The 25965-nt window shown below is 41.0% G+C and overlaps 1 protein-coding gene across 1 annotated transcript in view; it reads left to right on the top strand.

The window, feature by feature from the left end:
- The first annotated feature begins 6959 nt into the window (after nucleotides 1-6959).
- The window catches only part of ERCC6L2 (ERCC excision repair 6 like 2), a 33536-nt gene continuing 14530 nt past the window's right edge, over nucleotides 6960-25965 (top strand). Inside the window, exons 1-4 of the mRNA XM_048504369.1 lie at nucleotides 6960-7032; nucleotides 18476-18535; nucleotides 20300-20718; nucleotides 24764-24883. Coding sequence (XP_048360326.1) covers nucleotides 18517-18535; nucleotides 20300-20718; nucleotides 24764-24883 — 558 coding nt within the window. The 5' untranslated portion in view covers nucleotides 6960-7032; nucleotides 18476-18516. The remainder of the gene's footprint in view (nucleotides 7033-18475; nucleotides 18536-20299; nucleotides 20719-24763; nucleotides 24884-25965) is intronic.

Below are 25965 nucleotides of genomic sequence, written 5' to 3'. Positions count from 1 at the left end.
TTTCTGTTCCCTATTTCTGACATCTGCCATAATAACTAAATCCTCCAGATTTTTGGTTCTCAGTTCTCAATCTTGAGTCACCAGGAATGCAAAACCACTCGCCCCTTTGTGGATAACCCTCTTGTGTTGCTTTTGTTATATGCAGAGATTTAGCCACCACCATTATTGTATAAGAAACCTACATTAGGTAACAAAGTAGTTTGCTTTTGGTTCTTTTGTTGTGCTTGATGTTCAGAGGAAGAGGGGGAAATATATTGTGGGTAATGGAACTGGTGGAAGGAAAAACCATTTGTTATATATGATAGTTTTTAGGAAGTTTTTTTTTGCAGGCTTACAGAGCAATCTTAAACCAGGTAACATCTTTATAAATCCACTGAAGTCAATGGGCTTAGAAGAGTCTAACTCTATGTAAGATTGCACTGTAACTGCTTTAGTTTGTGCTCAGCCTGAAAGATCTTGGGTCGCATCAAAAGTACTTGGCTGAAAACAAATAAACCAACAGTCTCTTCTCCTTTGAAAATATAGATGCCAGAAACAACCCCTACCATTTTTTGTTTATTCTATTACATTTGTATTTTCCATAATACAAATAGTCAACTAGGACTATCTGATAAAGCCATGATTCTTAAACAATTGCTGGTTATCCACAAAACCTTTCCTATGATTGCTAGCCTGATGGAAAGGTCTGTTCAGTTCCTAAAATTGTGTATGCTTGTAGCCCTTCTGTCTCTCTTTCCTTTTAGTAAAATGTGTAACACATAATAAAAATTCTATGAAGGATGATTAATTACATTGATTCAGTGGAACCAGAGCCAGTATATAAGTGAGATTATTTAACTAGTCCTCAAAGTGTTCACATGCTGGGAAAAAACAAAGCAAAGCAAACAGGACCGCTGCACATAAATATCTGTTACAAATCCATAGAACTGACAAGGATCATTATGTAGTTCCCATTCCAGGCAACTGTGTATGTTGAGTGTTGCTGACATGATCCATTTATGGACAATATTTATTTAAGGAAGAGATTTCAGAGTTTCTTCTGGTCACCCATTAAACAGACACAGTGGGGAAATGAATCAATACTTCAGAGCACTTGTGGAATCAAATATTTCAAGATTATTCAGGGCCGAAGAACTCACCTTCCAATCCGCAAAGCCTTTTAGAACAAGTAATTGGACCATTTTTGAATAGCTGGGAATATCTTGACTCCTTGTCAGCAAAATATAAGATCACATATACATAATAGCTCATAAAACTCTGCATAACCTGACCATGCATTTCAGCATTCCCTAGCCTTGTTAACACACTAAATATTTTTATTTAAAGCACTGCAGAGTCCTCATACAGAAACTGCATTTAATCTGCTTAAAAGCTGTAAAACAGAATCATCAATTTTTTGACACAACTCTTTGACATAGTTGCTGATGTATCATTAGAAAATGTTTGAAACATTACAGAGATATGTTTACGTCCTGTCCCTTAGAAATAAAGTCCTGTGATCTCTGCTAACCATATACTGCCTTGTATCCATTAAAGCCAATAAACCCAGATAATGTAATTTTAGATAGGCGTTCACTCAGAAAACATCTTTAAGAATGCAGAGCCTTAAAGTCCTCCACAACTCCATTGTGCAAGGCCAAACAGCAAACTGAAGTATTTTTGCTATATTTGAGTCCATTAGCACCTTACAGACAACAAGATTTTTGGGGTATAAGCTTTGGGGAGTCAGCCCTCCATTGGCATCTGACAAAGCGAACACTGATTCTTAAAAGTTTACACTCTTAAAGGCTTACACTTGCTGGTCTCTAAAATGCTGCTGGGATTGAATCAAGCTGTTCCTGTTCTATTGCAGACCAACACAACTACCCTCTGAAATTGAAATATTTTTGTTTGTTTCATTTGCAGTCAACCTCCTACAAAGATAATCTTGCCCAATTGCAGGGCATGGTGTTTCGGTGTATTGAGCTCTTTACATTTCCATGTAGTAATCTGACAGATGCAGACATGTTTTGATTAATCACCAGTACCATTGTTTAAGCAATTCACAGATGAATGCTCTGAAGCATTTTCAATTAACAAAAGCAAATGATGAGCTAGTAAACAAGAACCAAAAGTCATGCTTCTGGGGAGGGGGAGGGGAATTCAAATCATCTGGCAAATGTATGATTTGTTTCTTTATCCCTTTGCTTAGCCACGCGATTACAATATGGAATGAGGAAGAAGAAACTGATTGCAGAAATTCAAGTTTTGTTTGCATTTGGACACATGTATTCTTGGATTGTATAATCTATTCAAATTAAGGACATCCTGTTTAGGAGAGGCATATATGTTTGGAAAAATAAGAGCCAGTTTATTACAATGCAGACAAGGCAAGCTGAGCCATTAAGGAAAGTAAAGGACAAAGTTGGCAACCAGTTAGAAGCCTCTGCTATTATAAATAGTTATCAGAGATTTTCCAAGTATGAAGTCTTTCCATCCTCATATCCGCACTGGATGACATGAAAATTCCTTACAAATTTAGCAATGAACCCACAATCACAGGACAAGAAAATGGTGTATATATTCCCAGCTGGAAGAAACCTGAGGATATTTTCTGAGAATATAAACGAGCAGTGACAGAGGAAACATAACTTATGCTTCCTGTATAAAGTGAGAAGAGGGAATTCCTATTTCTCCCTCATGGAACGATGTGTGAGCTGTATGTGCATTCAGAACTCACATAGCTTACTGCAGGGGTGAGGCACAATTTCTTGCTTCCCACATTATACAGAATAAGCAGAAAGAAGAAACAGGCGTCTGCTTCCTTTCTCACTCCTCGTCCATAATGTGTTTCTGTAGGTGTCAGGGATCAGACAGAATAGGCTCATCATCTGTGGGTGAGGCTGTGAGTACACTTTTGCAAAGAAGACACCCCCAATAATTGGTCAGATATGTTTGGGCACTCAGAGAACATGTCAGCAAGCTTAGTCTTGTGCTTCATTTGGCACCTTTGTATGGAGAGTGGCATGATGCAATGTTAAGGGCATTTGTGGAAGATGAAAGGTAGAGATGGCAAACCTTCTGAACAGTACTACATACAATTCTACAACACTTCAAGTGTCTGTTTTGCCTGTAGGGAGCCTCCTTTGAGCAATTATAGCACACTGCTTCTTTTTTAGTTCCTTTCCAAATCAGACTCAATATTGTTTGCTGTGTTTTAAACGCAATCTATTGGTAAATTAAATCTTATATTTTATCAATCTTTTTTAAAATGGAAAAGATTACAGTTAGTTTACTAATACACTCAGCTTCTATAGGATCTATAGAACAAGCTAATACATAAATTAATATAGCAGGCAGAAAAGAGTAAAGTGTGTTTGTGTATGGGGGGACTGATTGTCATGGAAAGTTCCCTGTAGGTCCCTTTACCAAAAATGTGAGCACATACCGGTACTTAACAGTATTAGCTTAGTGGCTCCAGTTGCTAGGTATGTTTTGGACCCATTTCCTGATTCCTCAACAAGAAAAGCACATAATCAGAAGTTGCTTCTCACTGAATAACTGGCACATTTGGAAAAAATATAATAATTTGTTGCTTAATACTACAGTGAATTTATATGACATATCAGCAACAAATACTGTCAAGTATAGCTGTATTTACTATACAACTCCAACAAAAATTAAATTCAGATTTTTTTTGCTATCAAAAGGAGAAAATGGGAAAACATTTCCCCAATCAGTTCAAAAAAGACCATTTGGGGCAATGTGCCTTATTTCTCAAGGGCAGGACCAGACCATGAGTGTTTATTTTGTTAGCATTTTATCTTAAACACTGTCCTGCATTTACGGCTCACATTTAAGAAGGAAATGTTTTTGTGGTATTCCTTTGGAGTGAATGCAGTTAAAATGCCAATTGTTTGTATATTTTGGCTGGTACCAATTTATTGGTACTGTATTATGTCTAATTTTTTAAGCAATCTCACTCAATTCCAAAACTGCCAGAATGAAATCTAAGTAGCCTTTTCCGCATGCTGCACTAGAACTCTGATGGCTCATTTTCAGAGGATTAACCAGCCATAAACCATCTTTCATAGTTTCTGTTAAGGCCACACTCTTCTCCAGAAGCAAACGGATCAGATAACTGCATTCAGAAGGGAAATCTCTACAGGGGCAAGGAACTAACTGTTCTCATTTTGAGGTTGTAAATCAATACCAGAACCAGACTGGTGATTACAGTTGTGGAACTACAGTGCTATGAAAGAGGGAACACCCACATTTTGTATAACAATGCACTAATACTACATTATTAACCATCATGGTTACTGTTAAATATTTACACAGGCATTGGAATATTCAGTTGCTTCAAATATTTATGTTGCTTAATTTCACAATGGTCATTTGGTCACTATTATTCCCAATTACTGAACAGAAAACTGAAGGCAAAGCTGTACCCAGGATGATGGTTTAGAACTGCAGCATTTGACAAGGCACAAAAGTAGTTCAAGAGAATATAGCAACTCATGCAGTCATTTTATGCCATCATCTATTTTCCAGATTGTGCTGATCCTGCCATCCACTGATCTGCCACTTGCAGCAGGAGGAACTGGTGCAGAGACTAGTTTCTGCTTGGCCCATGACTGGAGATCAGGCAATTCTTTTAAAAAGCAAACCACCCTTCGAGAATTATACAGCAACATAATAAAGCTTGTACAACACTGCCCAGTCTGTCAGAAGGTAGGATTTTAATCAAGTTTATAGCTCCAAAGCTAAACTTGTATGTATCGAATTTGTAATCCAGGTTTGCTTCGCTGTTTGTAGTATATTGTTTTTAGAGTGCTACCCTCTAATTTTGTAATCTCATTGTAGGAGTTGGTTTTATACCTTACTTTTCTCTACCTTTAAGGAGTCTTAAAGTGACTTACAGTCACCTTCCCTTTCCCCTAACCACAACAACAGGCACCTTGTAAATGAGGCTGAGAGAATTCTGAGAGAACTATGACTAGTCTCAGGTCACCCAGCAGGCATCATGTGCAAGAATGAGGATATGAACCCAATTCATCAGATAAGAGACTTTCACTTGTGTACAGAAATGAGGAATCAAACCTGGTTCACCAGATTAGAGTCCACTGCTCTTAACCACTACATCACACTGGCTCTTAACTGTATTGTTGATTGTATTATAGTGCTCTCATTGCATTTTTAATGGTGTAATCAACCCTGAACATCTTGGTCTGAATGGCCCACCCTAGCACAATCACATCAGATCTCAGCAGCTAAGCAAGGCTTGGCTTGTTTTGTACCTGGATGGGAGACCACCAGTGTAGCTATGCAGAGGCAGCCAATGACAAACCACTTTGTTCATTTCCTGAGTTGAAAACCCTATGGGGCCACTGTAAGTCAGCTGTGACAATGGCAGTTTACACCACTAATCTACCCTAAATCTCAATAAGAAAGATAAACTATAAATGAAGTAATTTAGCAAATAACTAATGCCTATGTTTAAAGAGGAGGATAACCAAGACTTGACTGTGCTGAATGCGTCTGCTTCTGGCACTCAGTGATCCCCACTGTATTTGCTGGGGAAGACTGCTTCACTAACCCAATCTGAGAAGTGAATCGGGGAAAAAACTGCTTTGTTCTCAGTGACTGCTGCCAATCAAAGCTGGTAGGGCAGAGGGACCCTACATTACTAATACACAGTATTTTGCTATCACAGAATTTACTGACTTAATAGTATTAACCAGAACTTGAAAAGATACTTCTTTTCATTCAGTACTGAGGAAAAATTGCTTAATAATACTAGGAAGATTGAGTTACCATCAATGACAGTTGTCTTGAATGGTCACTATGCTTATTGTATTACACTTTAACTGACCTTGGGCCATTCTGGTCCAGGTTTTCAACCTCCCTGAAAGTTTCTCCAGGCTTAGTAGCTCTAAATATGGAGGATGTGTTTAGCAATTATAGACAGGAGAAAAACATCGAAGAATTTGCAAACCCCCTTTTAGACCACCTAAACCAGGCCTGATTGATTACTCTTGGTGTAAACAAGTATTTCCTTAAACAACTTAATTAAGTCATCAGGAGTTCAAGTATTATTAAAGAGGGACATTAATTGCAGACTCATTCTGCATAAGGCGAGGATACGACTTCAGTGGCACATTTGTCACCTCCACATCTTGAAGGTCCACGAGGCACTCTGCAGTCCACTTTGGGCTTCCACTTGAGGAAATGCGTGCCCTTCCTACTCTCAACAGGGCTCCAACTCTCCTTGAGGAAGGGCGGCATGTGGACAAGTAGCTAAGGCAGACCTGGGCATTATGCAGCCCACGGGCCATATCCGGCCCGCAGGATGACCCTGCCTGACTGCCCCTCCCACTTGAGCGAGGCGTTTTGAGTTCTGCAGAAGCCGGCTGCCGGCTTCTGCGGGGCTTTCAAAAGCGCCTCGCCCTCCTGCCTTACGGGAGAGCGAGGTGTCTTTGAAAGCCCCGCAGAAGCCGGTTGCCTTGGCTGCCGGCTTCTGCGGGGCTTTCAAAAGCGCCTCGCCTCCCTGCCTTTTGGCCCTGCCCTCCACAATATTTTCCGTTTCTTATGTGGCCCCATGGAAAAAATAATTGCCCACCCCTGAGCTAAAGCGACTCCTGTAGTCGTGCACACACATTCAGGCTAGAATAAATCCTCCAATCTCTAAAGTGCCCTGAGACTCCTTTTTGCTTTTCAGCCACTCGTAAGCGTAAGCGCAGAACTCTGCAAACAGACGCCACACCTGCCCCTTCGGTCTCCTTCAATCTGCCCAAGGGAGATAGACTTTGACTAAGCAGCCCCAAAACTGGGACGCGCACCGAAGAGAAAACAGCGACCAGCATCATCGCGAGAGCTGGTCGAGATCGCCACGCTATTTCAGTTGGAAAGGAAAACAACGTCTCGTCAACACTGAATCGCGAGGACCTTACTAATCTCGCGAGATTTTTTTGCGGCCTCCTGATTGTAACAGCCGGCGAGTTTCCCAATCCGGGAGCCGGCAGGAACAGTCGTTCTTGGCGACGCGCCCTCGTGAGTTACGTGACGGCGGGGTTGCAGTGGGTGCGTGCCTTTGCTCACTCTCAAATCGGAATTACCCACAGAAGTAGTGGAAGAGCTGGGCTTTGTTTTATTTGTGCTTTACTCAGTCGGCTTGCTTAAAGATTGTGGCTTGGCTGCACCTTACTCTGCTTTCCGAAGCATGATGCTGACAGGGGATGATGGTAACTGTAGTCCCTAACATCTGGAGGGCCGCGAGTTTGACACTTGTGACTAAAGAATCTGTGCCCAGCAGTTTCATGGAAAGTGCTATCAAGTCAGATTCGATTTCCATAGATTTTTGAAGGCAATCTTGGACTTCCTTGGTGATATGCCCAGCTAAGGCTGACCCTGCTGTCAGCTGGGAACTGACATCATTGGGCTAGCCTGGGCTGTCCAGATGAACAGTTTTATGGATGCATAAACTTGGAGGGGGGTTGTCAGATGCATGGAGTGAAACTTAATCCCGCAGTTTTAAGTCTATAGCACACATGTATACTCACGGGAAAGAATGTGAATGGTGGAGGTTAAAAAGCTGGGGAGGGAGGCGCCTTTGAAAGCCCCGCAGAAGGCGGTTGCCTTGGCTGCCGGCTTCTGCGGGGCTTTCAAAGGGCCTTTCCCCACTCTCTTGGATCCCCCTATGCCATCGCCAGCTGCTCTCTAGCGCCAAGAAAGCATCCCAGTGGCGTACTATCTCGGCATGTCTCCCATACGACCCTTCCGCGTTTGGGCGCAGGGAGCCAAAAGGAGCCGTGCTGCCTCTTAAGAAGAGCGCCTGGGATGCTGGGCGTGGCTGAGGGTGGGGCACTACAGCGTGCAGCGCCAGGGCTGGCTGGCGCTGTCACCTCTGTCGTGGGGAGTGTCAGGGGACCCCTGCCAGCCACTCTCCTCAAGTAGCGCAGGGCTTAAGGTAAGTGGGGGAAAGGCCCAAAAGCGCCTCGTCCCCCTGCCTTGCTGGGGAGCGAGGCGCCTTTGAAAGCCCCGCAGAAGCCGGTTGCCTGGGCTGCTGGCTTCTGCGGGGCTTTCAAAAGCGCCTCGCCCCCCTGCCTTGCTGTAAATCTAGTTGGTGATGTTACTTCTATACTTAATTTGTTTAGAAATGCCACAAGATTTTTATCCATTTGGTTACAATAGGCTTAACATGACTATAGTAGTCGAGTGGCACTTTAAAGACAAACAACAGTTATTCTGGTATGAGCTTTCAAGAGATGGAGCTCAAACATGACTAGCCTTCTGGAATGTGTTCTTCAATTTATTCTAAGGAAAATGACTACATATCTGTCACTGGAATAAAAAAAGAGAGAGGTGTTCTGCATTTCATGCCAGAACAGCTGTTTTTCATAACATGTGACTCCCTACCACGATGATAACTGAAGCATAGCTAAAAGACAGATTTCACTAGGTCCATGGGTTGAGGACTCCTTTCAAAGAGAAAGGAGCTAAATATGAGGACTTTGGTTTCTAACTTGGCAAAGTACCCCCAATCCTTTAAATTGTATTATTCAATCTGTTAAGTGAGGTGTTGGAATGTTTGTTGATTGTCCATCAGAAATTCAGCCATGGCAGCTTTGCAAAAATGTATCTGTTTCATATAATGGGTGGAAGGCAAAGTGAAGGAAGGGCAAGGATAAATAATACACAGTCCATTGTAACTAAATAAAACTCCACTCTGTAGCTGCCTCATCAGTGTTAGGAGTGTTTCACACAGAAGCTTTATAAAAGGAAAAAAGTAGTATAGTGGTTGAATGTTGTTAGGACCAAGTCCAGAGAGGAAACAGTTTACTGCTGTAGCAGTAAGCTCACTGAGGAATTCTGGTCCAGTCAGAGTTCTCAGTGTAGTCTATCTCACGGGGTTGTTGTTTGGTTTACCAACCATCTACTTGAAACTTGGAAGAGTTATTGCCAGTCTGATTAGACAAGAACTACCCTGATAGAGTAATGGTCTTGTATCCATTATCTTAGGACGTTGTAACATGTTTCTTAATTTGCATTTCTTCAGGTGGCAATCCTACCTGTTACAAGGAAAAAACTGGGAAGGAGGTATACCATGTATATTTTATGATCTCCGACTTTACTGACCTTCAAGTTCTTAGGGGCTGAAGTAACAGTAAAGCTGTGTTTTCTTCTGACTTTCAGCAAATTCAGTAAGTTAGGGATCCCCAGCTTTTTTGAGCTTCTGGGAGTCTTTGGAATGTTGACTGAGGGGGTGAGCATAATTGCAAAATGGCTGCCACAGAACGTGGAGTAACTAAAGAGTGTCAGGAAATGAGGTTACGCAATAACATATAATAACTCATCATCATTTCAGGCAGAAGGACCATTTAACAGCATGCCTTTTAGAAGAAGAAGAAGAGTTTGGATTTATATCCCCCCTTTCTCTCCTGCAGGAGACTCAAAGGGGCTTACAATCTCCTTGCCCTTCCCCCCTCACAACAAGCACCCTGTGAGGTAGGTGGGGCTGAGAGAGCTCTGAGAAGCTGTGACTAGCCCAAGGTCACCCAGCTGGCGTGTGTGGGAGTGTACAGGCTAATCTGAATTCCCCAGATAAGCCTCCACAGCTCAGGTGGCAGAGCTGGGAATCAAACCCGGTTCCTCCAGATTAGATACACGAGCTCTTAACCTCCTATGACACTGCTGCTCCTAAATAAACATACTGTTCAAAAATATTTTCTTGCCTATGTACCATTTAACTTCAGTCACAGTTGCTGCCAAAGCAGCTTTAAAAAAAATCTGCACAGCCAATCAGATCTCAAATGACCAATCAGAAGCACTGTTGGACAAAAGCCCCAACTGACCTTGTCCACTTTCGATAAATACTTTGTAGGCACCAGGAAAGGTTTCAGGTGCCCAGGGGTGCCTCTTTTCAAAATGTGAACATTATTTCTTTTTAAAATTTATATCCCGCCCAGTGGTGGGATTAAAAATTTTTAGTAACAGGTTCCGATGGTGGTGGGATTCAAACAGTGGCGTAGTGCCAATGGGCTGGGTGGGGCACGATGGGGGCGTGGCCAGGCATTCCGGGGGCAGGGCATTCCTGGGCGGGGCTGTGGCAAGGACGCATGGTGCGCGCGCCCCAGGTGCAGTTCCCCTTCGCCCCGCCTCTAGATTCAAATAATGACTTTTTAAAGTATTAAAAAAGCAATATACCGAAAGATAGTGTATTATTTCTTTTTTATATAATTATATTGATTGATTTTAAATAATAATATAAGTAAGGAGAGAAACTAAAAACTGTTTACAATTGTTAACATATTACAAACATATCTAATTTCTATCTCTTTCAACCCCCCCCAACTAAAACATCCTATCCCTCCCTCCCTACTTTCTACTTCCCCTTCAGATTCCTATAACTACTTTATCTATTCTGAAAGAAAACTAACAGAGGGAGAGATCCAAAATCCTTAATCTAAAAGAGTAGTTTAAACTCCTCTCTTTCCAATATAAATTTCAAGGGGAAAAAAGAAAATGAAAAATCTTTACCTATAATACTTTCCCAACCTTTATACCAATGAACAAAAAAAAATTAGAATTACTATATATTGTATTATTTATACAGTTCATACACATGTGGGGGGTGCCATGGGGGTAGGGGGCCGCAGGGGGCCCTGGGGGGCGATTTTGCATCCCCCCCCACTTGACGAGATTTGTTGTACCCAGGGACAGAGATTATCCCCTTGTCCCGAGTGGAGTTCATCATTCTCCGAACTGAGAAAATTTTAATAACCGGTTCTACCGAATAGGTGCAAATAGGCTGCATCCCACCTCTGATCCCGCCCAATCCCCAAAGGGCTCTGGGCGGGTTACAGCAAGCTTAGAAGAAGAAGAGTTTGGATTTATATACCCCCTTTCTCTCCTGTAGGAGACTTAAAGGGGCTTACAATTTTCTTGCCCTTCCCCCCACACAGCAAACACCCTGTGAGGTAGGTGGGGCTGAGAGAGCTGACTGAGAAGCTGTGACTAGCCCAAGGTCATCCAGCTGGCGTGTGTGGGAGTGTACAGGCTAATCTGAATTCCCCAGATAAGCCTCCACAACTCAAGTGGCAGAGCTAGGAATCAAACCCGGTTCCTCCAGATCAGAGTGCACCTGGGAGCAGCAGTGGCGTAGGAGGTTAAGAGCTCGTGTATCTAATCTGGATGAACCGGGTTTGATTCCCAGCTCTGCCACCTGAGCTGTGGAGGCTTATCTGGGGAATTCAGATTAGCCTGTATACTCCCACACACGCCAGCTGGGTGACCTTGGGCTAGTCACAGCTTTTCAGAGCTCTCTCAGCCCCACTTACCTCACAGGGTGTTTGTTGTGAGGGGGGAAGGGCAAGGAGATTGTAAGCCCCTTTGAGTCTCCTGCGGGAGAGAAAGGGGGGATATAAATCCAAACTCTTCTTCTTCTTAGCCACTACGCCACTGCTGCTCCCATATATGGTTCTCAGCTCAAACTGGCTGAACACATCATTTACAACCAGAAACCCCTGCTGGAAAATGATACTCTTCTCACAGTCAAGGGAGGAAACCTTTTCTTGCCCAAAGACAGTCTCCATCCGGGGCCTGCAACAAACCAAGATCTGTCTTCATATCCACTCATTTCATGTTCATTTGCCAATGTTATACATGTCCTCAAATGTCAGTAGTGCCCTTCCACTCAAACATTGGACTTATAGCTCAGTGCACATTGCAATAATCCAGTGTACCTGTAACTAAGGCATGGATCACTGTGGTTAGATCTGACCTTTGTGGTTCTCTGTATTATCTTGGTTGAGTTCTTCTTTTCCTTTTTTTTGATGTTTGAATCAAGAATGAACAAAGCTGACACATCAGCCAAAGCTGGTCAAAAACACTTCAAAACACCGCAGCCACCTGGTTTTCAAAGATGACTGCTGTGTTGAGTAGAACTTCCAAATTTGCAAATTTTGTTTTTCTAAGGGAGTGTAACCCTATCCAAGACAGAAGAGTTCTGAAGTCCCTGCTCTGCTTTTCTGGATTGTCCTTTCTGTAAGCAGAACATTACTGTCATTACAGTGAATGGATATCATAGGGCCTGCTTCTTGATTCCATGACCTCAATAGCCCAGGGTAGCCTGATCTCTTCAGATCCTGGAAGCCAAGCCCGATTAGTATTGGGCAGGTTTTGCAGAGGGAGGCAATGGTAAACCACCTCTGAAAATTTCTTGCATTATCATTTCTGAAGGTTATATATATTCATATACATCATTCACAATTATTTGCTAGTTCCACAAAGTCCTTCACTTTGTTCTATGCGGTTGATAGTGTGGTTTGGAAATAATGTTTTCTGTTTAAATTAGACAGATTAGAAATAACCTGTTCCCTTCTGCTACCATGGTTGTTAAGTAGAATAGTTATTCCATTATTGTCAAATGGCATTAAGTGATCTTGACTGTGTGTAATCTCAATCCATCTCATTGCCTGTGAGTACAGAACATAGGGAGATTGTAGACTTTCACTTAATGAGTTTAATTGTGTATGAAACCTCAATGTCTATTCTAGATCTTCTGATTTTATTGCTCTTTTGTATTACCTTCCAGCTTCCTTCCTCCAAGATCAATACTCCAAACTCAAATTTATGACTTAATCCATAGCATTGCCTCTAAGGCATGGATCACTGTGGTTAGATCTGACATAGGGATTAAGAGCAGGTGTACTCTAATCTAGAGGAACTGGGTTTGACTCTCCGTTTCTGTTTGCGCTGCGGAGGCTTATCTGGGGAATTCAGATTGGTCTGGGTACTTCAACACATGCCTTGGGCTAGTCACAGTTCTTCTGAGCTCTCTCAGCCCCACCTACCTCACAGGGTGTTTGTGTGAGCGGGGAAGGGAAAGGAAATTGTAAGCCCCTTTGAGTCTCCGTACAGGAGAGAAAGGGGGGGATATAAATCCAACTCTTCTCCTTCTCCTTCTTGACTATGTTGTGGGGCCAGGGCCGCTCTCTGGTCCTACACAGCTGAGTTAGTTTTAAGAAAAACTAAGTTAGAAATAAAAGCAAAAGACATCTGACATTAGAAACAAACAAACAGTTTTACTTAGCAGAATTTAGATCAGTTTACAGAATGTGAACTCTCCCGAGGAAGAGACACGCCCTTGGTGCCCTCGAGTGATAGACACAGAATTTAGATTGTTACAGGAGGTTGACCTCTCCTGGGTGGCTCTCGAAAGAGGCATGGCCAACAGAGGAAGAGCCTTAATTTTTATAGATGCAAAAACGTCACACAGTCCATCCCCTGACTCTATGTATTTTCACATTCTTTCTGTTACTCAAACGCTACATGCTGTTAGTTTATGGCCTCTATACATATACAAAGAACAGCCATCAAGGTAGCTTGTTGTCTTCAAGAAAACCCATTTTGCTAAGTTTCTCACAGAGATAGATGTCCTCAAGGTATGCAGCATTCCTTTGGATCATAAAACTTACTTTTCCCAGCATGAAATGTTTCTAACAATTCCCCAGTTTGAAATGTTAAAACATAATTCTAAGACTTATACAATGATTCTAAGACAATAGAATTATAGTAAAATACTAATACATGTGAATCTCTCTCATTATCATTTCTCTGTGCTCATTTAACTATATAGAAAAACACTTTGTTGATTTAACTAATCACATTCATTTCTAACCCAAAAACCAAATAATAAAATGCATCTGTCTGCTGTCACGTAGGCCCTCAGTGCCAAGATGTCAAAGATGTTATCTTGCTTGTTTGCATAGTCACTAGCAAGCTGGTAACATGCCTTTTTGACCTGTTGCAAAACATGCAGGCTTTTGGTCACTTACACAGAAGCTCCCATTTTGATTCTTTGCAAATCCTTGGTTCTATAACTTAATCAAATACAAATTTATACACATTCTGGCCTGTCCCCACAATGTATATAAAGTGCTGTCAAGTCGCAGCTAACTTTAAGGCCCCTTCCGCACATGCAGAATAATGCACTTTCAATCCACTTTCAATGCACTTTGAAGCTGGATTTTACTGTGCGGAATAGCAAAATTCACTTTCAAACTATTGTGAAAGTGGATTGAATGTGCATTATTCTGCATGTGCAGAAGGGGCCAAAGCAACCCCAGCAAGGGGCTCTAAAGGCAAGTGAGAAGCAGAGATGGTTTACCTTTGCCTTCCTCTGTAGAGCCTTCCTTGGTAGTCTTCCAAGTACTGGTTCTGTTTAGCTTCTGATGGTATACCATGCTGCCTTTCCTTTCTCTACATACTATAGTGATGTCCTATAGTACTTTTCTCCAGTGAGCTGTAATGACGAAACTGTACTTTTAAAAACAGATTACAAGACCCATATCTTTATAACTTTATGACATCTGCCAGCATAGAGCCAGCCCTAATGTATCTGGAATCTCTGAATTTAGCTGGTATGCTGCATTGTGACCCACAACATGAGGGGATATATCCAGAGGTGGGATGCAGCCGGTTCGCAACAGTTCGATGGAACCGCTTGTTAAATTTTCTTCAGTTCCGCCAACCGGTTGTTAAAGATTAACTTCAACTCCTTTGATAAATCTTCCTCAGTTCTGCAAACTGCTGGTTAATGATTAACTTCAACTTCAACTGACCCAGCATGTCTGTTAATGATTAATCCCCCTCCCCTCCATGGCAGTTAGTGTTGTGAGGCTCTCTTTTAAAAAGTATCCAATGAAATCCCTTGGAGGAGGGGCATATGAAGCCTCAGTAGGAGAGGAGTGGGTCAGCGGCAGGAACACCAGGAGATAATTGAGCTTGTTCCTCCTGGCTATTAAAGTAAGTAACTGCGTTTTATTAAACGTTCTACCCTGGTGCCATGGGTATGGGGAGGGCAGAGTTTGCCCATTGCTTGGGTTCTGCTGGCAAAACTTTCTATCCTGGTGCCATGGGGATGGGGAGGGCGGAGTTTGCCCATTGCTTGGGTTCTGCTGGCAAAACTTTCTATCCTGGTGCCATGGGTATGGGGAGGGCAGAGTTTGCCCATTGCTTGGGTTCTGCTGGCAAAACTTTCTATCCTGGTGCCATGGGGATGTAGAGTTGAGAGTTTGCCCAGTTTTTGGTTCCTGTTGGCAAAACTTTCTATTCTGGTGCCATGGGGATGGGGAGGGCAGAGTTTGCCCAGTGCTTGGGTTCTATTGGCAAAACTTTCTACCCTGGTGCCATCGGGATGGGGAGGGCAGAGTTTGCCCAGTGCTTGGGTTCTATTGGCAAAACTTTCTATCCTGGTGCCATGGGGATGAGGAGTGGAGAGTTTGCCCAGTGCTTGGTTTCTGCTGGCAAAACTTTCTATTCTGGTGCGATGGGGATGGGGAGGGCAGATTTTGCCCAGTTCTTGGTTCCTGTTGGCAAAACTTTCTGCCATGGGGATGGGGAGGGGAAATTTTGCTCAGTGCTTGGCTCCGTTTTGCAAAACTGTCTACCCAGGTGGCATTGGGGCGGAGTGGGGAGATTTTGCCCAGTGCCCCTGCTGCAAGGTAACAATGGCCAGCACCTGCTCCTGGAAATCCCTTCGACCCCAGAACGCTTCCAGACCACTCGCCCGCCATGTTAGTGCCCCACCCCTCGTTCCTCGTTGGCACTCACGCTGACTGTTTGTTTGAATCCCACCACCATCGGTACCTGTTGTTAAAATTTTTGAATCCCACCATTGGATATATCAAAGAGGTTTGTTATACCAAAGAACCTCTTTATTACCGTTCAGGCACAATTTAAAGTCATGGTTTTGATTTGTACACTATAGTCCTAGATAACTTGAACCTTGTACACCAAAAACACTGCCTCTTCCTCAATACCATTATTTTAAAGCTATTGTACTCCCTCTTGGTGCTGTAACACACAGATGGAAATATGGGTGGTTTCTTGAGAAATGGCAGGTGCTTCTTCTATAGAACCACTTGTGTGAAAGCTAGCTGTGCAAACTGAATAGTTCACCCTGATCCCTCTTCTGTTATGAACAGCTATAGGCTACTTTACAAAGGGTGATTTCCCTGCACAAATACTACTACTGTGTGTATGAATTCCATCAGTGGTTATAATGGTTATTTGTCCCTGCTGGCAGTTTTATTTATTCATACAAACATTTATTGGCTGTGTTTCTACCTTGTGAAGTTTGTGGTGGCTATGACGATTTCCTACTTCCTTTTTTTTCTTCACTGAACCAAGTGCCTCCTTTTTCTTTTTTCCCCCTGTTTGTCCCCCAGATATAAAATGTATATAGATGTATTTTGACCCAGCCTAGGAAGCTGATGAAGTGCAAACCTCTTTATTGGTATATGCAGTGGTGGGATCCAAAAATTTTAGTAACAGGTTCCCATGGTGGTGGGATTCAAACTGTGGTGTAGCGCCAATGGGGCTGGGTGGGGCATTCTGGGGGTGTGGCTGGGCATTCCGGGGCGGGGCATTCCGAGGGCGGGGCTGTGGTAAGGACACAGCCGCTGCACCGGTCCTTGGGCGGGAAACAAATGCACGCAGGCGCAGGCTGCCACGCACGCCGGTGCACCTCCTGCTAGACTGCTTCAAGTTCTGCGCACTACTGCTGAGAAGAGGGCGTAACTAAGGCAAAAATCATGTGGCAAAATCACCAATTAGTAACCCCCTCTCGGCACACACCAATAATTAGTAACCTACTCTCAGGAACCTGTGAGAACCTGCTGGATCCCACCTCTGGGTATATGTCTGAAGATGGCACAGAAGAGTCTGATATTAATTCACAACACATAAACTGTTCTATTTTACTCGTATGGGGAAGTGGTCAAGACAGACTGCTGGGGAGGTTTCAGTTATAAACTTGGCAGGTGAGAAGGCAACAGGCATGAGGGAAACTTTGTATAGCTATATAAATAGATAGTTTGTCACAAAAATGTAGCCACTTAGTTCTATCAGCAGGTGATAGTAACTGTTGGGAGGGATCACTTGGCCGTACCTCTTAGATAAATTGAAACTATATAAATAGATAGTTTGTCACAAAAATGTAGCCACTTAGTTCTATTAGCAGGTGATAATAACTGTTGGGGGGGGGATCACATGGCTGTACCTCTTAGATAAATTGAATAGGCTTATTTGATGTAAAAAGTCTAAAGTGTGGAGGTAGGAACATATGCACAGGTTCCAATTTTCCTTTCCTCCTTAAACTGTTTCCCTCAAGAAAGAGCTACTGGTTTCACTTTCCTCTTTCATGATCCTCCTGAACCATACACTCAACTCCTCCTCCACTCCATCCCTCCCCTGTGCCTTCCTTCCTAACTGGTGTGAGCTATCTGTAGTTAACTGTCTATCAGAGTGACATCAAGGGCAAATAAAACAGTTCTTAAAAACATACATAAACCCCCAACAATTTAAAATACCGATTAGGATTACCAATAAACAAAAATTACTCAAATAGTACTGTAGCACAATCGGTAGCAATGATGTACAGTGTATACAATGTACTTGTTTTTGCATGTTGAATTTATTTTCATGTTGGAAAATCCCAATGTGGGACAGTCGGAAATAGCCATAATTCTTCTTGTCAGAGAAACTACCTATCAGTTGCTAGAACTGAAGTGTTGTTGGATATGGTCCTTGATGCAATTGGCTGTTATTTGAGCTATATAAAGCCCTAGCAAGATACACTTCTGAGAATTGTTAAGCTGTACTAATTTACAATGTCCTTGATTCATTTTTCCAAGTCTTTTTTCATATTTTTGATAGTTTCTTGGTGCTGGTTATTTTGATTTTCCCACCAGATTTTACTTTGCAGTATTGTCCTTTCCTAGTGGACTCTCATGGCATCAGTTGTATTTTAGTATAGTGTAACCTCTAGCGTAATATGAGTGTTGTTTTGTGTGAGAAATTATGTTATTATTTAGGTGCCCATTAATTGCTGATATCCATTATCTTTTCTAGAGAGATGAACAATTTAGTCTTGCAAACCGAATTTCATATGTCATCCTGGACCTTCCATGATATAGTTTAGCTGCCTTAGTGCTGCTATTACTGTGGTACTGTAGTTGCACAATAGTGCATGGATTACGTGGATTACTCAGAAAGGTCTTGGTGCTGGTGAGAGCTAATCCAGCTGCAGCATTGATTTATTCGCTGGCATTGGCAGTGTAGTGCTTGATTATTGAAAGGAACTTTTTTTTTTGCTCTTTCACGGGTAGGATTTGCCATGACTACTTCTGAACAATCCTGAGAGTTTTCAAAGTAGATCTAGATCAGTGGTTCTCAACCTTCCTAATGCTGCAACCTTTTAATACAGTTCCTCATGTTGTGGTGACCCCCAACCCTAACATTTATCCATTTTACAGATGGAGAACACTGATGCAGAGAGTCTTAGGCGACCCCTGTGAAAGGGTCATTTGACCCCCAAAGGGGTCCCGACCCCCAGGTTGAGAACCACTGATCTAGATATCTGGTGAGATAAAAATCTATATAAAGGGATACATGTATAACATTTTACAGAGATTTTTTTCCCCTCTTTCAGTTGTGTAAATATTGGCGAGCCATTTTTAGTTGTAACTCGGAATGGGCGACAATCCAAAAGGTAGGTGCTTTATTTATTATTAGGGAAGGGATGGGATGGTGTGGAGGTCTCTCAAATATATTGTACTAATGTAAAATGCTATCTCCAATCCGGTCGATGTTTACTCAGAAGTAGGCCACACTTAGTTCCATGGGCATTCCTAAGTAAGTATACATAGTAATATATTCTTAATTTATTTTAATGCCTTTTAATCAAGTTCATTTTGTCAAAGTAAATGGCTCTTTCTAATGGACTCAAGATGTAATGTCCGATTTAATTCTGAAGCATGTATCTTATTTTGCTTCAGAGAGAGGCTAAATGAATATCATTTACTCTTTTCTGGGGGGATTTAGTATTTATTAAAGTCCCTCTAAATGTATGCAGACCATGTCACTTAATAGTTATATTTATCTTAAACAAAAAGATGTTTTGTGGCTTCTTTAAAGACTAACAACTTTATTATGGCTTAAGCTTTCATAGAATAGAGCTCACATCATTTGATGCATGAATTGGATCCTCAGTTGGCCGGCATTTGGTTCAATTCTTTGTTCACTTTCCTGGGAGTGAGCCCCATTGAATAGACCTCAATAGGATTCTGCATACACATTCTAAGGATTGCTGTCATATTAATATGTTGTTTAACAATATGGTCTAAGGACCTAAATAAAAGGTATTCAGGCTGTGACATTTTTGTGTGAAAGTGCAATGTATGCCAGATAAAGCAAACTGACCATTCACCACAGCAGTAATTTGTAGAAATAGTTCATGTGATTTTTCTGTCCCTTGTCCAGAGCTTTTCTGTCAGGTAGTAAGTTAGGATCTGCATAGCTGAATGATTGCTTCATGTCTAGAGAAGAAAGAAGTTAAATAATCTTATGAGTTACAGCTGGTTATGTTGTTTTTTCCTAGAAGGAGGGCAGAAGAATAAATAAGAAGAATCTTGCCTTTCTTTATAGCATAATGTCAGTTTAAACTGCTAACTGCATTTTGTAGCTCTTAGGAGCAGCAGTGGCGTAGTGGTTAAGAGGAGGTGTACTCTAATCTGGAGGAACCGGGTTTGATTCCCCACTCTGCCGCCTGAGCTGTGGAGGCTTATCTGGAGAATTCAGATTAGCTTGTACACTTATCTGGAGAATTCAGATTAGCTTGTACACTCCAACACACGTCCGCTGGGTGACCTTGGACTAGTCACAGCTTTTCAGAGCTCTCTCAGCCCCACCTACCTCACAGGGTATTTGTTGTGAGGGGGAAAGGATAAGGAGTTTGTAAGCCCCTTTGAGTCTCCTCTAGGAGAGAAATGGGGGATATAAATCCAACTTTTCTTCTTTAGAACATAAGAACATATTTCTTCTGCTGAAGGCTTTCGAAAGCAGTTTTAATAATTAATTAAATTGGTTGTGTTATAAAACTGGCTGTTCAAGCTTCCTTGTTTTGAATATTTGCCTTCAGATATTTCACACACCTTCCTATCATCTTTACTGTTTCTTTTTTATTTGGTTATAGATACAAATATATCATCTTCATCCAGTGTGATCAATGTTATTTAAATTGGGTTGATATTTGTGTAAGGAATGCAAAATTGGAAAGTCAGAAAGCAAAGCTGGTTGATTTCTTTGTTTGTTTATTTATATTTTATGGTGTCCTCAGTGTGGGTGCTGGCAGGTGATAAGAAATGTGGTAGTACTAATAGATGGTTTTACAAACTTTTAATCTATGTAGTTTTGTTAAGTAACAGTTAAATGAATGATAATTCACTAATATTAATTTATATTCCCTTTTTAATAGAAAGGTGGCATGCTGGTGATAGATGCCTGGCTTCTTTTTCTGAAAATGGAAAGCTTTGTGAAGCCATAATAACATCCCTTGAAACCGATGAGTATGGAGAATGTTTTGCTGTTGTTTCTTTTTGTGGATCTCAAGAACAGAGAATAGCCGTAGCAAAACTCTGTAGGATTAAAAATACTGCACCGAAGAGCTTCATATTTGATAATGAAGATTTGGAGAAACCTTACTTTCCTGACAGAAGACTTCCCTCACCTTCAGTTGCTTTTGAATTGTCCATACATGGGGATTCTATCCCTTATACAATTAATAGATACTTACGTGATTATCAAAGGGAAGGTGCCCTGTTTTTGTATGGACACTATGTTCATAAACGTGGATGTATTCTCGGAGATGACATGGGCCTTGGAAAAACAATACAGGTTTTTCTCTCTTTTTTGTTTTACTCTAAAGATATTTCTTGAACAAAGAATTAACTGAATTATGGGTGTAAGTGATGTAACAAATTTAGATTTTAAACTACACTTAAGATTTATGTTTAGTTTATTTTGTTTCATATTTTTCAAGGCATTTATGGTGATAATATGTGACAGATAGGAGGTTGTCCTGCCCCTTGTGGAAAGTCAGCCATTCAGATGAGCTCACAGCAGTGCTGTTCAGCATCCAATCACCTTCTAGAAGGGGGATGAAATGTTGGAGGGAACACAGGAGTTGAGTTCTGCCTCAGGAAGAGGTCAGTGACAATTCAGGTCTGGCTCAGGAAAAACCAACAGAGTAAAGGGTAGCTCTGCCTGGTAGTGTGGCAGAGCTGTTCAGCTCTGTCTCTGGCAGAGAAGAGACTGCTCAATTGTTCGGCCTGTCTATAGTGATGAGCAGACCTTGTACAATTTAGTCTGACTGTGAGGAAAGTGCAGGCTAGTGTGGGGGGAATCCTGTGTAATAGAGAGGATCCAGCATAGTATTTGTAGAGAAGTCTAACTACTCTAATGTCATAACCTGCTTAAATTTTTATGCCGCAGCCAGGTTTCTACTTTGTCTACCTGAAGACCCGTGCTGCTGGTTTGTTTCTTCAAAACCAACCTGTAAATAAAATTTCTTAGTTGTTCCTGTATTAATCTAGCCTTAGTGATCTCAATGATCTTCTTGTGCACCACAAAATTTATCTCATAGCAGCGAGCCCAAAGCCTATATACTTGCTCACTATAGAGCACCTGGAAACTGGGGGGAAGTTTTATAGTTCAAAACAAACCTAGATCCCAAAAATGTTAGGAGGCTTTGTGTGCTTTTCTAAAGGGGAAAAAAAGGGTTGCCACAATATAGCTGAATTTTGGCAGTTTAAATGGAAGAAATAATATATTTTTGGTTTGCAAAATAAAAATGAATAAGGGGTGCTAGGTTAATTTTCTTAAATTAAAAATTTGGTGCAGTTGAAGCATTTTAACACTACTTTTAATGTAAGCAGCTTATGAAAATTCCAGAGTCACATCTGAAATTCACTTTTCTTTTATAACTAATTTGTGAAGGCAAGTGATTGAAACCTTACAGGAAATAGTTCATTTGCACATATTTATCAGGCTCATCAAAGAATCTTGAATTTCTCTAGATTATGCTCATGTTTTAGTTTTCATGAAAGTAGCATATGGAAAAAGCAGAACAGGAACTGTTATAGGAATGATCTGTCTTTAATTGAGAATGCCTAGCTTTTTAAAAATTGCAAGGCTATATAGCAAATATGCTAATTCTACAATGTTTATAAGTCTTAGGATTTGGGAGTAACAAAGAAGAACTTTTTGCAGAAAGCTTTCTTGGATCCTTCACGTTTTTGTTCTTGAATTTTAAAGTAAATATATGTTTGCCCAATTTCTTCTCTAATAAGGGCTAGAAATTTAGAACTTGATTCCTTGATCAAGTGTCAATAGTGGCAGGCTCCTTGCCCTGAAGGAAAATGCCCATAGTAGTGGAATGGATCTAACCATTATTTATTTTCATTTATTTCATTTATTTATTTATTAGTTCCACTTTTATACTGCCCTCCCCCACTTTTATACCGCCCTCAGTACTTTGAAAAGGCTCGTAGAAATAAATTCAAATATTGATAATAATGAAAACCATGTTAGATAGTTCTGGTCCCTTTTATTATCAAATAAAATATTAGTACTGTTCTGGCTTTCCTTTGCTGTCCACACCTTCTGGAAGATAGTGCAAGAGACAGCCCCCTGTTGCTTGCAGACAATTGGTGAGATTGGCGTGAGATCTTTTATTTTCCCAGAGTTATCACAAAATGGGGAAACAACCAAAAATACTGTTATGCATGCACAGTCTATACTTCCTTTTAAAAACAAGGGTGATTTCTACTTGACCATTTATATTGCCTGTTGGGAAGTTTTATTGTGCTCTTTCCCAGACACTGGTATACAGTGCACATTGCAAAACATTTGTAAGGAAAGATAGCTTGTAAAAATGCTTTCTTGTTAGCATGGGGAAGAATGTCTATAACATTATTTTCTCAGAATAGCAATTCATGTATGGATGAGATAGCGTTCAACTTCTGTGAGAAGCCAAGGAATTAAAACATTTATTCAGATTAGTTTACTTCCAATTTGTTACATTCACTCTTTTAAAAAAATTAAGATCTAATTTGCTGTCAGTATATTTGATAATCATGAAACTCACAATGAGAAAACCATATTTCTGTTACTAGCATCTCTTTTCAGAACAACTGAACTGTGAGCTGCATGCAAATGTTTGCCCCAACAATTTATTTTTAAATTAGTTGTGTTTTAAGCCTAGCTGTTGAGTCTATGTGATCAACATCTGGTTTAAGACAAGCTATTTTATTAACTTGATTAAAGCAATATTGGTTTCTTAGTGCTGGAGCAAACCCAGGACAGCACTGCATGTAGTTAAATTATTTAGCACATTAAAAACTAGTTCTGCGAACTGCCTACTATTGATGGGCTTCTGTACCTGCATGGAACCCCTTCTGTTTGCAAGAAGGTTTGTCTGCTCATGTGGTTCTTAAAAAAAAAAGAAAAGAAAAGACTGGAGACCACATCCACTTCCATACATTATCACTTTCTCAAAACATTCTCAGAGCAAGCAGTGCTTCTGTTGTATGTTTTTTAAACAATAAATATTATTGTTTGAATTTTTAAGGAGTTCTAGCTGCCTGAATTCTAAAGAAATGTGTGCTACTACACTACAGCTCTTCTATAAAATATTCAAAAATATAGGATTTTTCTAACACAGACAGTTGCTACAAACAAAAGGCAAACATTTAGCAAGTTACAAAATGTGCCTGCAGTACCTCAAAATTCTTACTTAGATTGTCAGGAGCAGAGATAGAGTCCTTTGCATAAAAATATATAGCTATGATTGGATAAGTTGTGTGAGTGAAAGCCAGGACATATCTACATTAGTATTCCTTGCTGCTTTTTTTGTATGTGCACCACAAAACTTTGCACACCACAAACTTTGCTGTGGTTTCCTAGGGTTATTTTTTAGAACAAAGAACACTATATACAGTTATATTATAGAGAAGTGAAAACTTCTTCATTGAGTTGGTAACTTTTAGATGAAGAGCCAGGAATGCTAACTAGGGACAAACAAAGCTGGGAAACAAGATGAGATGCCAGCAGTACTAAGTCCTTGTTCTTCTGATTAATCACATAAAAATGAGTTGCTGCCAACATAAGCTTCTATATGAATAATGCTACTATGAACAATAGTGTTGGAGAGTAGCTAGTAACAAAATTACAGAATTCTAGAAATGCAAAAAATTTAAAGTGTATACATCTATTTGTATTGAGGCCAGACATTTTACACTAGAAGTCCTATTCAATTCAAGTTTTAAAACAGATATAAAGCGGAATGGATCAACACAAATGACACAATGGAATGCTAGTTCAAGTTACAATACCATGAGCTTTTGAGGTCTTTTTGTCACTTAATCCTCAGTCCTTGGTTTCAGATTCATCAGTTTCTCTCTTTGCCTTTCTTAAGCCTTAATATTATATAGCCAATAATATTTCAGATTGAACTGGATCTTGACAAACGTAATCCACAAATCAACAGAGCCCAATAAAAATAGACTGCCAACCCATAACTGTTTTGTGGTTTGCCACCAATCAAAGCAGCATTTTTATTTGCAATTCTATTTTTGAATTTATGCCCTTCCTTTCCCTAAAGCTTAGGACACTAAAAAATACTCAGTTAAAAATCAAAATCAAGTAAAATATAAACACCCCCCCCACACACACACCAAGTTGATAGTTAAGGTTGAACTGCATTTTGAAATAGGAAAGGCTTCCTCATTCTCCTCTTCTCCTCCATGTGATGATAACGTCTTTTTGGTACTTGAGCTCCTCGTACTATTTCAGTGTAGATGCTTTGTGTTGGTGTATCTTTGTGCCATGCCAGAAGGATTTTGGAGTTTTGTGTAGCTTCAGATTGCCTTTTCCCCTCTAGGTAATCTCATTCCTGGCTGCAGTACTAAATAAAAAAGGAACGCGTGCAGATATTGAAAACAACATGCCTGAATTTTTGCTAAGAACAGTGAAAAAAGATGTGCCATCTGTTCCAAAGAATGTAAGTTGTTAACTTAGACACACTTATCCGAGAGCATCTTGAAGATATTAGGAAACTCATTTTCAAATGGAAATAAATTTGTCAGGTTATGTGGATCCTAATTGCAGTATGCACAGTGAAGAATCAGAATGAGATTTAGCTCGAGTTGGTGTATCTGATCAGTGAGCCCCTATAGTTCTTGTTACAGCTGCTGAAACTGGCACTGGCTCATTCGGTAGCCTGAGAGAAGGGCTACATAAAAAATTTACAAAAATAGTCTGTACATTTACCAGAGCAAAACTTGTTCCTTCCCTTCGTGTGCTCAAGAACTCTTGAGTGACTTGGGTATTCTGCAGATTTTTAGTATTACTTGTGTCATTTATGGCCCAATCCCACTGGGGACTTCCAGGCAGTGCAGGAAGGCAGGACTCCCTCCCTCCCTCCCCCCCCCCCCCGGCCACCTGAAAACCCTCCATACGGCAAAATGGACTCACGCTTTCAGGTGTCGTAAGTCTGACTCCTGCACCAGGGGCGCTCCCTGGCTAAAAGCCCAGTGGAAGCCCGCTAAGGTTGACTCTGCCCCTGAGAATGTCGCTAGCCTGCCCCAGCTGCACCAGTGTCTGACTTTAGGCCAGCACAGCTCTGTGGAGCAGAGGTTCTTCTGGATTGTGAACCACAGAGCTTCCTGTTTGCCCTTTTTGCTGGCATAAGGGCCACTTATGGTGGAGGGTGAACAAATGCCCTGGCACCTGCTCCACGAGCTGACTCACATATTGTCCCCGGGATTGGGCTGCGCAGTAGCAGTTGAACAATGGGCTCCTGCCACATTATTACGCTAGGGTCATAAGTGTTCCTCATCTTGGAATGAAAATAAAATGTGATCTAAAGCTCTATTCATTCTCTAATAAAATAATTGTAGAAAATCTTTGCTCTATTTTGCTCTGGAAACAAGAAATTCTTTCTAGAGAAAAAGACATATATAAGCTCATTTGAGTTAATAATTAAAAGTGATTAATTATGTAAAGTAGTTAGAAAAGCCCCAGGAGCAGATCTTTCAAATGTGCTGAACCTTGAAGTTAGGATTATATTCAAGACCCTTCATT

The sequence above is a fragment of the Sphaerodactylus townsendi genome, linkage group LG07 (genome assembly GCF_021028975.2).
Source record: "Sphaerodactylus townsendi isolate TG3544 linkage group LG07, MPM_Stown_v2.3, whole genome shotgun sequence".
NCBI classification, from domain to species: Eukaryota; Metazoa; Chordata; class Lepidosauria; order Squamata; family Sphaerodactylidae; genus Sphaerodactylus; species Sphaerodactylus townsendi.
This window is presented reverse-complemented; position numbering and strand designations above follow the sequence as displayed.